Source organism: Athene noctua, chromosome 1 (genome assembly GCF_965140245.1).
Source record: "Athene noctua chromosome 1, bAthNoc1.hap1.1, whole genome shotgun sequence".
NCBI classification, from domain to species: domain Eukaryota; kingdom Metazoa; phylum Chordata; class Aves; order Strigiformes; family Strigidae; genus Athene; species Athene noctua.
The window spans coordinates 109408732-109423005 of record NC_134037.1 but is presented as its reverse complement, the minus strand read 5'-3'; the positions used below and the strand labels follow the sequence as shown (position 1 = coordinate 109423005).

The 14274-nt window shown below is 49.2% G+C and overlaps 1 protein-coding gene across 1 annotated transcript; it reads right to left on the bottom strand.

The window, feature by feature from the left end:
* Positions 1-3852: 3852 nt before the first annotated feature.
* Positions 3853-10556, bottom strand: H3-3A (H3.3 histone A). The gene is made up of 4 exons (XM_074897314.1): positions 10453-10556; positions 8869-9023; positions 7200-7353; positions 3853-4501 (listed from the first exon to the last, which is right to left on the bottom strand). Exons 2-4 carry the CDS (start codon positions 8994-8996, stop codon positions 4373-4375), a joined length of 411 nt encoding a protein of 136 aa, XP_074753415.1. The 5' UTR covers positions 8997-9023; positions 10453-10556; the 3' UTR covers positions 3853-4372.
* Positions 10557-14274: the final 3718 nt, after the last annotated feature.

The following is a 14274-nucleotide window of genomic DNA, read 5'->3' as shown; positions in this document are numbered from 1 at the left end:
GAAAAAATAAAGTTTTGTGTTTACTCGAGAAAATAGCAAGTAAATGCAGCTGCTGAAATCCCTAGTTCTAAAACCTGGAAATCTAAGACCTAAAAAAGATTATCACATACACATTATACAGGACTGCACAAAATAATTCAGGAATTGAAATGTGGACATACATGCAACAATATGCCTTAAACAGATGTTCAGCTTTTGAATATATTTGTCACTAACAAGTAAGGAGCCACATCACGTCTATCCCTCCAACCAATACAGTTAAACTCCTCCCCAGGAGGATGTCTACATGACTACAACTTAGTTATAGTATTCAGAATCTCAGCTGCAACTGAATTGCCCAGGAAACAGCAGAATTGCTATGGGGTAAAAGAGGTAAACTATTTTAGGAACCGAAGTTCAGCCTACTTCTTCAGATGTGAAAGGGGAACCTAAAGCCAAAAGCCACTTATTCCACAGAATGGGAATGCTTTAAATCAGCAATACATTTCTCTCACATGTAAACCATAATTTCTTCTTGCAGAGAATGCAGCACGTGTGACTTCAGCAGATTTCTTTTTCTGTCACTGTTAAATTAGCTCGCATTCAAGTTTGATGGCATTCTCTTTCCCCACAATTCCCAAACACCAGCTAATAGGAATTTACATTTTTAAATACTACAGTTTCTTCGACATATAGCAACTGTAGATACTAAGAATCTTGCAAGACTTTAAACAGTGTTTTCAAAACTGGCTGAAGAAAAGAGTGCTTCTCTGAAAACAAAACAAAAAGCCTCCAATACCTTTAAGTTATTTTAAATCCATTAATATTTGTTTGTCAATAGTTTTCTCAAAAATTATCTCACCCAGCAAGCAGGCATATATACAGTTCCAAGAGGACCATCTCTTGTTTCATCAAAAGAACATTTAGGACACCCAAGAGCAATAAAGCATTTTAGTGGATTGCCATGCTGTAGGTCAGCTAACTCCCCCTGTGACTGGTTTCCACACCTGTCAGTTCTAGAGGAAGCAGCCCAGGAGACAAAGAGTACAAGCTGCAATACCTATGTGGTAAATGCCTGCAGACTTTGTACTAGAGGCTGATTTTCTTGTTAGCTGATGCCCAAACCTGCATATGCAGACAGCTAACAGGGCCACCAACAGCTACTGCTCACTCCAAACAGCACGACAGACACGTGGCAACGTGTGAAATGAGGAAACTGCACTGATCAAACCACAATTCTTCATTTTTTTTAAACCATACCATTACATGGAACTGTATCAGAACTATTTTGTCTGCCCTTCTTCACCCCAGAGAGCAGGAACCTGTAATGCTGAAGTGACAGAAGGGAGTGCCAGCATCACAGCACCAGCAGCTGAAAACTTAACTCTAAATAACAAGCTCTATCCTACCTTCTCTAACAATCCCTGCGTGCCCTAACTGCAGATCTCCAGTGCTACGGAGTCCTCCTGTCCCTCCACCACCTCCCCAAAACAGTTTTTGTAGGAGTGCTACTATGCAAGGAAAAAAGTTGATTAAACGGGAACCATAGATGGTCTTGTTCCTCCTCCTCTGCAGCTTTTTTATTAACACCAACCCCCCGTTTTTGTGCTGCTCTTTCTGTACTGCAGAACTTGTCTTTGAGAGACTCCCAGGTGCAAGAGAACTGTCAACTCTGGATGAGTTATGTCAACAATACTTAGATAGCTTCCAAAATCTGCTGGAAAAAAAAAAAACAACCCAACCCCAAAAAACCCAAGTAACTAAACTCTCAGCATAAAAACTCCAGCAATGTCACCTTTTGTATTCCCCTTCCTCCCTTAACATTAAACAGCATCAACTAGAAGATCCATCTAAAATTGGACTGACACCTGACCATTCTGGCAAATTTAAAAAACTGCAGTTCTTAATGAAAGCTGACAATTTAATTATTCTTATTTTCATGCTGCCACACAGTGGAAAAGAATAGAGACTAATGTGGAGGAAAAGAGATTAAGTTGTTCACCAAAACAGTGGAAAAGTCTGAAGAATGAAAATTCATCATACTCAAAAAACCAAATGAGGAGCAGAGAAGTAGTACCCTAAGATTCCTCGGGAATTAAACAAGACAACACTTGGTATCAATATAGACAAAGACAGCTAATTACTGACAGGATTCACAGGGCATCTCCAGGACCACAACTGTCAAAACCACCACTGTCAGAAAGGCAAACTTTATCCATAAGCTCCAGGTGTAGCACTGCACACTTCCATGTTGCCAACTGCATAGATTTCTGATCCCCCCCATCTTCCATTATGAATTCTTGTGCCTTGAACAAGAATGTCAGTTCTTGTCAGTTAAACTGGGATAGTCCTCTTTAAGAGAAAGAGCTCGGTATTTCAGTACCAAGATCTCTAGATTTGGGTTTTTAGTATACCTAAGAAAGAAAAAATTAAGTTCCTTATCAATTCTTCAATTCCAAGTTATTAAACAACAAAAAATAATTCAGCCTGATTACCTTTTTTTGTAGGTGGTTGCAGCATTGTTGACTGATGCATGAAGCAGAATTCTGAAGTACAGGACAAAACAAGCAGTTCATTATATTGAAATGCATTTATAGCAAGTTTAACAGGGTTGTTATCAAGTAGACAGAAGTGACATCTTAAATCGCCAAGTTTATATTTCTGTTGCTCTGGATGCTCCAAGACAAGTCTTCCTTAATTTTTAGTTGATAGCTATGAACTGCCTGGCATCAAAAGGATGTGATCACATTTTGTCTAGCATTAGTTTTCCCTGTGACAAGCTACTCCATTTAAGTAGATTTTACTCCACACAACCCAGGCAGACAGCATTCATTACTAGAGCCAAGTTATGAATAATGTGATTTATTCTGTAGTTTTTGGCTCTGTTCAAGATACCAAAGCAGATAATACATCTCTATTAATCCTCTTTGGAAATCTTCAGACAAATTCATTCACGTGATTAGAGCTTACTTGGAACCTCTTGAAAGAAGTTAGCAGCGAATAAGCTCTGTAGGGGTCTTAGTATAGAGGTGAAATCTGTTCACTACCTGCATATTTCCTTCTGTGTAACTCATTTCATTATCTGCAAGAGCTATCAAAAAGTACACCATATAACTCATTTCCAGACTGGTCCATCAGAAGTTTCAGGTGAAAAATTAAACCCAAGTTTTTCTAGAAGTAAATTTCTTCACAGGAACTTTCATCAGCAGTTGAGGGGAACAAAAAAAAAAAACCCAGTAAGTTTCAAGTGTGTGCCCTTAAGTACTGCTTCTATGAAGTACTGTACCTAACAGAAATGGTAGAGAAGTGTCTTTTTCATTAGTGTACAAACTGAAACTAATCACATGTGCGCTAAGCTCTCAAACATGCTAGAGGGTGTGACTGAAACAGAAAGGTAGTCAACCAAAAAGTGAACACCTACAAACTGAGAAACCAGTAACAGTGCAAAAGGGTTTAACAGAAAACAAAAACACCCTAAAAAACCCCAAACCATCACACCCTACTACTTACACCATACTAACAAATCATGAAAATCAGAAATGCTTCCAAATCAGAGCATTAAGTCATGTAAGAAAGGAATCTAAACAGCAATGAAACCGCTTTTTCTTAGCACTATAGTTAAAAGAGCTCAATCCAGCTCCAGACTCCACCTGGTAATATACCACCAAACTTGCTTTCACATGGGGCAAACAGAAATTCTACACTCTTAAATAAAACCCCTCACATATACACTATGTCAGCCAAGGTAGCAACCCCAGTGTTTCCTAGATCTGCTCTAAGTGTTTAGGCCGTATATTGAAGAGAAAAAGGGAAGGGAAGGCTGATTATTTTTTAATCAAATATAACCCACATGTAATATTTAAAAATCAAGACTAAAAGCAGGCATCATTTAATGTATTTTAATAGCAAACTTACAGGAACAGCACAGAAGACAGACAACATTAAAAACATGTACTTGCATGTAGGACAACTCAGTTAGAAAAGTATAGTGAATGGATGGAATCTACTGTATGATAAAAATGCTACAAACACCATTTAGTTGCCATTGATAAGAAATTTACTTGTTTAAAAAAATCCAAATGCTGGCATTGTCCAGAAAAATTTGACAGGTTTATTTATAATTTTTTTTATAAAGTTGAATTGTTGAAACTTGTTCACTGAAACATTTTTTGACCGCATTGATGTTTTATGTCCCCTCATTTATATTAAAAATCCACACACAAATGAAAATGGAAAAAAACTTGCCAATACCCAATTCTGTCCCCTATTTTTCCATTTGCAACCATATACTTAGGTACCTTTTAACCCCATGGAAAAAATATCTAACGTTCATTACTACCAATAACAGGAAGAAGATTTTGCTTCGAGAATGACAAACCCATCATAGTGAAGTTTAGGCACGCTCTCCACGTATGCGGCGTGCTAGCTGGATATCTTTTGGCATGATTGTGACACGTTTGGCATGGATAGCACACAGGTTGGTATCTTCAAACAGGCCAACCAAGTAGGCTTCACTTGCCTCCTAGTGTAGAAGAAAAGAGTTAAGAACACTTTCACTCTCTGGCACTAGGAAAAAAATGATAATAATTCAAGGTACAACGTCACACGGCATTAAAGTTCAGGCTTCCATCTTTATTACACTCAAACATCAACGGTTTTAGATTCTCAAAAAATAAAAGCCTCCATTTTCTTATAAACTACCACAGAATATTCCGTGTCAAAGTTGTGTACTACTGCCATTTGGGGAAGACATCCTCTAGAACAAGTGAACCAATATTCTGACGGGACTCTCACAAGATAAGGGGGTTATCTTATCAAAAAGCTAGTTTGTTTAGGAACTCTTCTTTTTAAAAAGGCTTGGTTACATGATTTGAGTGGCTTGTCTGTTCTCCCAGAGTAAGAGCTATTGAGCATCAGGTAAAATTAGCAGGGAAAAGAAGAGCAGGTATTCTTTCACAACACACAGTTTGAACACACAGCTCTTTGCCACAGGATACTGAAGAGGTGGCTTAAATCAAAAGTCAAAAATGAGCAGAAAAAGTGTACTGATAATTATTAGAAATAAGAGAACGAGTCCTTTAGCTCAGGAACTCCTTGAATCACCAAAAGGAGTACAGCATTTAGAGAATTACTGTTAGACACTTGTCCTATTCCTATACTTTCTTCCTGCCTAGTCATCTCTTGCCTATTTGGGCACACAGCACAGCCCCCCACTACCACAGAAGGTTCTCGCCTTACATGTGTGAGAATCATGGGCTCAGCACTTGGGAACAAAGTGACAAGTCCTATCCCAGGAAATCCACAACCCTGACCACAGTGTTTTCCCTGTTACTGAACAACTGCAGACAGGATTCTAGATTAGAGAGATGCTCAGTCGGCCCTAATTATTCTTCTGGCTCACGTTAAGGTACTGCTATTAAGTCCAGCACAGCAGTAGTAACTGTTTACACATTTCTGGGTTGACACAGAGCTCTAATATCTAAAAATCTCCTAGGAAGCATGTTAGCACGCCAGCATCAGACCAGTATGCAGAGCAGGACACAGCCAACAGCTGGGGTGAAAAGGCAGGAATGATGGGGCTCGCTTATAGAAAGGAGGTTGGGGCCCCTCTTTCTAGAATACAGTCAAGAGAACAGCTTGTGTGAAGCATTTCATTACCAGGAGTTGCAAAAATCAACTTACTAGGTTTAAAGATTCTGTTTAAAAGCATAAGATTATCTAGTATGATGAAAGAAAAATATTTACTACAGCAGATGAAGACTGTAGTTAAGTCATTTCATATGCAGTAGGAGAGTTTTGCTAAATCACTACATGAAAAGCTGCTTAACCAAGTAAGCCATGTTGGCATGAACAACTTGGTACTAAAGGGTTAAAAGTGGGCTTTCTTAAAAAATCCGAGCAGGAAGCACTAGGGACAGTATGTGAACAAGCTCTGTACCAGCAACTCCTTAATGCAAAACCAGGAATATTCAAACCAGCCTTCTGAAAATATATTAACTACTGACTAAATTTTAATAAGCAGTTCCTGACAAAAAGACACATCGGTAAACTTCAGGATTTAAGAACCACCACATACACTCAAGCAGTGAAAACAGAGAAACAACTAAAAGCAAGAGCAGCAAGTTTGCAGACGCATGCAGCCACCTTTTGAAGCTAAGCATGTGCTCCAGTTTATAGGATCTCATGGCATATGTGTGGGGCCTTATCAAGTGGAAGTCACTAACTAGAAAAAGAACATTTTGCCTGCATATCAGACATTCTACAATTGCAGATAGGTTCTGATACAATCTTTCAACAGCTAAAATAACAGTAAAGACCTATCTTTAATTGGGAGTGTCTTGGTATCACAAGAGGGAAATGTTCCCATGTTTCCTCCAGAGTCTTGGAGGGGACCTAACTTACATGCAGGAATTAGGGCCAGAAAGAGCAACTGATATTTCACCCTCAATATACTCTAAATAAGTTATTTAACTAATGTACTAAAAAAAAAAAAAAAAAAGGCGTTTAGCATCAACTCCATCATAGAAAGGCACTTATTTCCCTAACTCGTTCAGATGTGACTTATCAAGCTGTTTTCCTTTGAAGAGCATTTGAGGGTATCAAGACCTCAAATGGACACACGAGAACAAGCTTTACACGATGCTTTCCTCTCAGACCACTGTAGCTTTCAAAGGCAAAGCCTCTAACAAAGCTTGAGGCTAGAGGAAAACGATTGATCTTAAGTATCTTAATATGATGCACTGTTCTGTCAAGTGCAACTATTTGAGGGGTGGGGGCTATTAAAAAAAGACGATGCAACAAAAGCAAACCGAAAAAAGCAACCCGCCCCGCCCCCCCCCCCCCCCCCTTCCAGCCTTTGTAAGGAGCTGATGACCTGTCAGTGCTTAGCCTATGGTATCTATAGGCCATGAGCAGGTCCACTCTGAGCAAGGGAAGGCTGAGGGGCACGTCCCCCCCGTATCACCCCCCCTCGTCGGAGGGGCTGCGCCCACCGCGGCAGCCCACCAATCAGGCGGAGCTGGGGCTAACCCTAGAAACAGCCTGGCCAATGGGGGTGGGAGGCGGAGCCCTCCCGTACCACCAGGCTCCAGGTTTTGGGGCTTTTTCAAGGGTGTGGGGGGGTGGTCTCGCTGTGACAGCACTGGCCCCTACCTGCTAAGAGGTAGCCCTCCCCCAGCCCCTCCCCAGGCTGCCGCCCGGCCTGCCCAGGTAACACCCACCTGCAAAGCACCGATGGCAGCGCTCTGGAAGCGCAGATCTGTTTTGAAGTCCTGAGCAATTTCACGCACCAGACGCTGGAAGGGAAGTTTGCGGATCAAAAGTTCGGTAGACTTTTGATAGCGCCTGATTTCACGGAGGGCCACGGTACCCGGCCTTTTAAAATTAAACAGAAAAGAAAAAATTAGGATGCAAAACATGTTCTACACCACCTTAAAAATACAGGTTCATCATCTAAAGTAAACGAAGCACCATCCATATTCTGTTTTCACTAGAAAAGTCCCGGCGTTCACAATACAAGACCAGTTTCAGTGGCAAAGGGTCGCTGTTGTCTCACCACCGATCTGTGCAAACTTCCACTGGCCTCAGCAGGGAACCCTCAGGCAGAGGTGTGAGGCCCTCAAGGCCCCGACTTCACTAAGAGGAGGGGTGGGCAGCACACGGACAGTAGCACGTCTGGGTGCAGACGGGCAAACCGCAACACTGCCATGAGTGAGGTGGTTCAGCTGTACCACGGATACCCTCTTAGCCTGAGAGCAAGAACAATTTTAATGGGAATCCGGTTTTCTTTCTCTGCTGACATAAGACACTGTCAACATCCACAGAGCTAATAGTATTTATATTCTGCGTTGTATTATCAGTATAAATTATCTAACGTATTTCCTTGTGTTAGTTTTGGTGTCAGAGCAACAAACGCAGGTTAATAACCTACTTTTGCAGATACAGAGTCCACCCATGAACTTAATACCACATTTACTTCTGTGGAAACTTTGCATTTTCCTGCTCCAGCTTTATCACCTTTCTCCCAGTCGGTTAGTTCTTCCTCACACCTACAGCAACAGACTTTTAGATTAAGTTTGCTCTCTCAAACTGGCCTCTCCTTCCCAATCTACTTTTCCCCCAAGGAAAAGGCACACCTAGCCCAAGACCATCCTCCATGCTGAAACATGCTGAAACACGACTGTTAGCATTCTGCACCGAGCAAAGACTGGAAAACTTCACTATCAGAGGTCTGTCAAAACACCTGCTGCCCATTCTAGCGCATATCCCCCCGTGCACAAACGTCTATATTTGGGACAACCGAGCGCACGCCGTTTCGGGGAGGCCCTGCGTATCCGTGGACACGTCGCGCCCTCGCGTGGCAGATCGCCTCCCCTGCACGGCCGCCAGCGCCGAAACGGCGCCGAGGACGGATCAAACCCTACAAGTAAATTAAGATACGCCGGTAACAATAAACTTCGCGGCGGCACAACCTTCCTGCAGCACTTAAATAACCAGAAGTAAAAAATAAATAAAATTTGAAAAAAAAACCGAAAAAAAAAAAAACAAACCCGCAGGGCCGCGTTCACCATAAGGAAGGGGGGGTGTTGAATTTTAGGCGCCGGTACCGAAACGCTCGGCAAGGGGCTAATGGTAAATACGGGGTCGACGCCCGCGCTGGGCATTTCTGTTCTTTTTCTGCGGCAGGCGGTGACCCGCGCCCCGCAGCGGCGGAGCGGTGCCGGCGTGCGGCCCCGGGGAGCGGGCGGGCGCGCAGCGCGGCAGCGGAGAAGCCCCCCCGGCGGCTCCGCGCCCCGCCCCGCCTCCCCGGCCCGGCGGGGGAGGGAGCTGGGGGGGTGTGTGACGGTCCCGGTGCCGGCCCGGCGCCGCCTCTGCGCGGCGCTGCGTTACCTGTAGCGGTGCGGCTTCTTCACCCCGCCAGTAGAGGGCGCGCTCTTGCGGGCGGCTTTGGTGGCGAGCTGCTTGCGGGGCGCCTTCCCGCCGGTGGACTTGCGGGCGGTCTGCTTGGTGCGGGCCATGCTCCTGCCGACGTCGCTGCCTTACACCTGCCGGGAGGCGGGGGGGGGGGGGAAGAGAGGGGCCGGCCGCCCCGCTCAGCGCACGCCCCCGCCGGCACCTGCCCCCCCAGCGGGCGCCCCCCCCCTCCCCCCCGCCCCGCGTCCCTGCCCGCGGCCGTGGAACCGCGGGGAGAGTCGTTACCGCCTCCGAGCCCGCCTAACGCCTCCAACCGCCAAAGAGGGAAAGAGGAAGAAAAAATATATATTTTTTTTTAAATAGAAATTAAACGCCTGCCGATCGCGGAATATTAAAATACCGGGGGTTTTGCCCACGAATTCAATAGCGATGCGGCGGCGGCTGGAGCCGAGCGAGTCGCCCGCCAGCAGGCGCGGAGAGGCGGCTGTCGCCTCCCCCCGCCAGCCGCCCGTCACCTGCGAAGTGTTTGCAAATACCGCCCGGCGAAGCCCGGGGGGCCGGCACCCGACCCGCCGCTTCCACCCGGCGAAAACCTCCTCCGAAACGGAGGAGCGGGCGGGAGCGGAGCAGCAGCCCCCGCCGGCCCTCCGCCGGGCAGCCCGGCGCTCGCCGCCGCCCGCCAGCGCTCCCCGACCCGCCGGCAGCCGCAGGCAAATCGGCATTTATCGTGCGAAAAGGAAAGGGTCCGGATAAAGTGCGAGAAAGCAACAAACTTTGTTTTTGGGGAGGGGGGGTTGTTTTTTGGGTGCCGTCTTTCTCTTTCTGTGCAACTGCTTCCCCAAAGCTGCCTCGCTCCCAAGCGCCTCTCACAGGCAAACTCATCTCCCAGACCCAGAACAAAATGGAAACAATCACGAAATGCAGCCCTAGTCCTTTTGCAAAGGAGGAAAAAATAAATTGCAAAAAATAACGCCGAAAAAATCGCAAGGAACTCCAAACCATGTGGGTGCAGACGAAGGGGGAGGCAGCGGAAAAGTTTGCACTCGAAAACCAAAAAATTGCGTTGGGTTTGGGTCGTTCCTTCGGCGAATTTCTTTCCCTTTTTATTGTTTTTTATGCAATAGGAAAAAAAATATGGTCGGTGACCAGAGAAAAGAGACAAGATGGTGAAGCTGAGCAACAACTGTGGGGAGCAGGGGAAGGAAGGCAGGAGAGTTACCCTGGGCTGGCGAGCGGCTCCTCTTTGCGACCGCTTCCCAGCCCCGATCCGGGGGATGCCGGGCTGAGGAGGCAGCTGAGGGGCTGGGGAGGCTGCTGGGGGGGGTTTGGAGCGGGGGCGAGGGGAGCAGAGGGGGGCAACGACGGCGCGAAGCGGGGCCGGGGGTGCCGGCGGAGGGAGCCGCTCCGGCTGCGCCGGGAAGGCGGCGCGGAGAGGGGGACCCGAGCTGCCGCCGCCTCCCGAGCCCCCCAAAAGTTTGTGGGGAGGGTCGGCGGAGGGCGGCAGGGCGCCGCCGGGGAGCGGCGGGGCGCGGGGGGCGGCGGGCGCGGCGCCAGACTTACCCCGTCCGCTGGGCGAGCGCGGCTGCCGTGCGGGAGGGAGGGCGGGCGGGCGGGCGGGCGCAAGGAGGAGCCGGAGCTGCTGCTGCTGCTGGCGGCGGCGGCGGCTCGGAGCACAATTGAAAGATGGCTGACTGGGGAGGGCCGGCCCCGCGCGCGGCCCCGCCCCCGCCCCGCCCGCCCGCCAATGGAGCACAATGGAGGGAAGGCGCGGCCCCGCCCCCGGCCCCGCCCCTCCCCCGGCGCCGTGTGTACAAACACAAAAGACACGCCGCGCGCGCGAGGGGGATTCCCTCCCCCGGCGCCCCCTGCCCCTCCCCTCCCCGCCGGGACGGGGCCGCGCCGGGGCCAGCGCCCGCGCAGCGCCCACGAACAGAACCGAACCGAACGGGGCGGGGCGGGCGGCCCCCGGCCCAGCCCGGCACCCCCGGCCGGCGGCCCTCGCCCGCCCCGCCCGGCAGGTCCCCCGCCGGTCCCCCGCGCCGGGCGGGCAGCGGGGGCTGCCGGGGCTGCCCGCACCTGGCCGGGAGGTGGGAGAGCCAGGCCCAGCTCTTACCCCACCGAAGTGTGCAAGGCCCCTCGTCATGCCCCGCAGCCCGTCTTACTGGTTTTTGGGGGGCTTATGAGGAGTTTGGGGTTTGGTTTTTCTTTACGTGGGCGCAACACCAAAATTCTGCCGCGAGCAGGCCCGGCCGAGCTAACCCGGCGAGGATCCGCCACGGAAGAACCATTTCCCTCGTTCTGCAAAATAAGAGCCGAGCGGCAGGACGGGACTGCCGGGGTCACTTCCGGCCGGGAAACAAACTGTGGACGCAACGGGTCACACGGAAAACCTGAGGCCTGGAAGGAAGAGGAGTCTCACCCCCCGTATCAGCGCTGCCAACTACCTCAAGTTTGAAATGCAGTTATTAGGAAAGCGACTGCAAGTTTAGCACTGTCATTGCCAAGGGATCCTGTCCAGTTGTATCAGCTGCCATGCTGTTTAATGAGAAAATTCACTTACTGTATTTTCCGTTCATGTCAGAAACGAAACACCCGATGGGAAAGTAACCTCCTCTCTAACGTGACTGAACAGTCACTCGCAATTTCCCCGGCTACATTTCAACTACAGAGCCAAATTCTGTACTCACGCAGACTTGTGCCACCATCTTGTCTGTCTTTTAGGTATAAAAAGGGAGTTGTATTTGATTTGCAAAACCTTTACTATGGACAATGATGACGTAATGCGGTTCTGTGCAGACACCCAAGCTACCTCCAGCAGCAGCAGTAGTTCAAGCCACGTGAGCAAGAGCGATTCACTTGGGGCTAATCAAGCCCGACAAGGAAAAGAGTGTTATCGCGGGCAGAACACCCGGCTAAAATAGATAGAGGCTGCTTTGGCACTCAAATAAACACAACAGGCTGCACTACGCAGACCCGTGTAGAAAGACCAGACGTACACCTCTGACCCTACGGCGAGTTTGAGAGGCGACGGCCAGGGAAAAAGCAGCCACAAAGGATTTTAGTTATACTTGCAGAAGAATTAGCAGAGTAATTTATCTGTTGACGGTATTTTATGAGAGAACGGCGCCTTAATGGGGACGCAGAAAGAGAACTCGAAGCTGTACGGTACGATACCTTTTCCGTAAGCTCGGAAAGGCAGGCACCGAAACCGGCCTCGGCCCCCAGTGCAACACCCGCACCCCATAACGCGCGGCTGGAAAAGTTCGAGGCGGGCAGCGCCGCTTCCCCGCCGCCGGCAGCAGCTGCCCGGGGACGCACAGTCCAGAGGTGCCCCTGTGCGCTCCAGCCCCGCGCCGCCCGGGGGCGGGGCGGGGGCGGCCGTACCCGCCTTGGCCCGGCCGCGGCCCGCTCCGGCGGCTCCGCGCGCCGCCGCGGGGCTGACGCTGACCCGCGCGAGCGCCCGGCGGGCTGGCGCGCGCCCTCTGCCGCGGGCCCCGCGCCGCCATTGGCGGAAGCGCCCTGGAATTCCATGACGTGGCGGCGGGGCGCGGCGCGGGGCTGTCCCGGCCCCGGGGCTGCCCGCCCGGCCCCTTCCCCCGCGGAGAGCCCCCAGCCACCCGCGGCGCTGCCCCCCGGGAAGCGGGGCACCGGGCGCGCCTCCCCCTCTGCTCTGGGACGCCGCCGCGGCCGCCCGCCCGACCGCCGGCCGTCCGGACCCCTTGGAAGCGCCGAGCCAATCCGGCAGGCCGGGCGGAGGCGTACCGCCCGTTAACTGCCCGCGCGGGAACCGGCGAAAAGCCCAGACGAGGAGAAACTATTCCGATACTACCAACTTTGGCACCCTCGTTTCAGCCTAGCTGGTTCAGGCCATTAAAAACCTGCTTCTGCAGGGCGGCGGGAACAGGTACGGCCCTGGGCAGCCCTCTACGCGTTACCGCCGAGGCCATTTGTGCGCCATCAGCGGGACGCTGCAGAAAGAGCGGGCCCAACACTAAAAGGACGCCAGAGGTTTTCCTTCAGCGGCAGCGCTGATAAGTGTTCACTCCTCCTTTCCGAAGGCCTTTATCTCTGCACACCACAGGGATCTTCCACCCTTCAGCGTTCTGTAAGCAGCCCTGGAAAAAAAAATAATCTAACCTAATGAGATTCCACCGGTTTAACTGACATTAACATGCCAAGAACAACTGCAGTACCTCATCCTCACCCAGCCTAACCACTGCTCCTGCAAACGTGTCCAGATTGCTATGGGAAATAAGATTAGGATGGAAAACGGCTGGTCCAGACTGGAGCCAAAGAAGACTCGAGCGATACCGGATAAAAAAGATGAAAGTTCAAATCAGAAGTTGTCAGAGATGTTTTTAGCACCTTTCACAGACAGTGCACGGCCCTCCTCCAGCCAAAAGAGACAGATTTCCACAGCTCATACTCATTTTGACTTGTCCAAGTAGGGTACGTTTTCCAAAATACTCTCCTTCACCTTCACCTCGTTGGGAAACTCCTCTCTCACCTTGCCCAGGAGACTCTGGGCAGAGGAAAACAGGCAGTTTTTCAAATCAGGCTCAACTAGTTGCAACTCACTGTATCAAATACTGTTTCAAAATTGTTACTGAAATAAAACATTAAAAATGTTGCTTTGGAGCAAATGTTTCAAGCACTCACTGGACTCCTACTTCCACATATCTCCTCCCAGACCCAATTCTCCCTTCCTGTTCTCCGTCAGATCCATCTCTCTTCTCTCACTCGTGGAACCTCCAACCCCCCTTCGCACTCAAGCCGTGTCCTCACTCCTATTCCCTGTCCCAGCTCCCGACCATTTTATGATTCCATATTCCCTACATGCCCTCCTTGATTCAATGTATTTGCTCAGGTAGTTTCATTTTTCTGCCCTTTGTTCCTATCCCCATCTTCCAGTCTCTAGATTTCACACAAAACCGTTCCCACCTTCCCCTGGTTTTTCAGCCAGTCCCAGACCTGCCGTGTTTCTCCCTACAGCTTCCAGGCTGGACGGCCTTTCCTAGTCAGTTCCAATCTCCATCCTTAACAGCCCAGTCCAGCATCACTTCATCCTCGCTCCAGTCCTGGCTAGCCTGCCATCCGGTTTCTGGCTGGGGCTGTTATACAGTTACAACTTCTCCTGGAAATCAAAGTAAAATGTCAGTACACAATGCTTGCAAGTTTTTACATCTCTTCCTCTTAAGATGTATTTTAGCAGAATGAAAACATTTGAAACCTTAGCTTTAGATTTAAATGTATTCCTAAATAATCACCTACATAAAAGATGAAAATACACTATTTCCAGTGGTTTTACTAGGAAGTTACTTGGGGTAACTTCTGGCACTTAGGAAGAAAAGTACAAGTAATTTAAAACCTCAAAATTATTTA

Coding starts and splice junctions, on each gene's coding strand:
- H3-3A (XM_074897314.1), bottom strand. CDS start 8,996: ATGGCCCGCACCAAGCAGACCGCCCGCAAGTCCACCGGCGGGAAGGCG. Junction 7,354..8,868: donor AAGAAGCCGCACCGCTACAG/GTAACGCAGCGC, acceptor TAATTTTAAAAG/GCCGGGTACCGTGGCCCTCC. Junction 4,502..7,199: donor CTGCCATCGGTGCTTTGCAG/GTGGGTGTTACC, acceptor CTTCTACACTAG/GAGGCAAGTGAAGCCTACTT.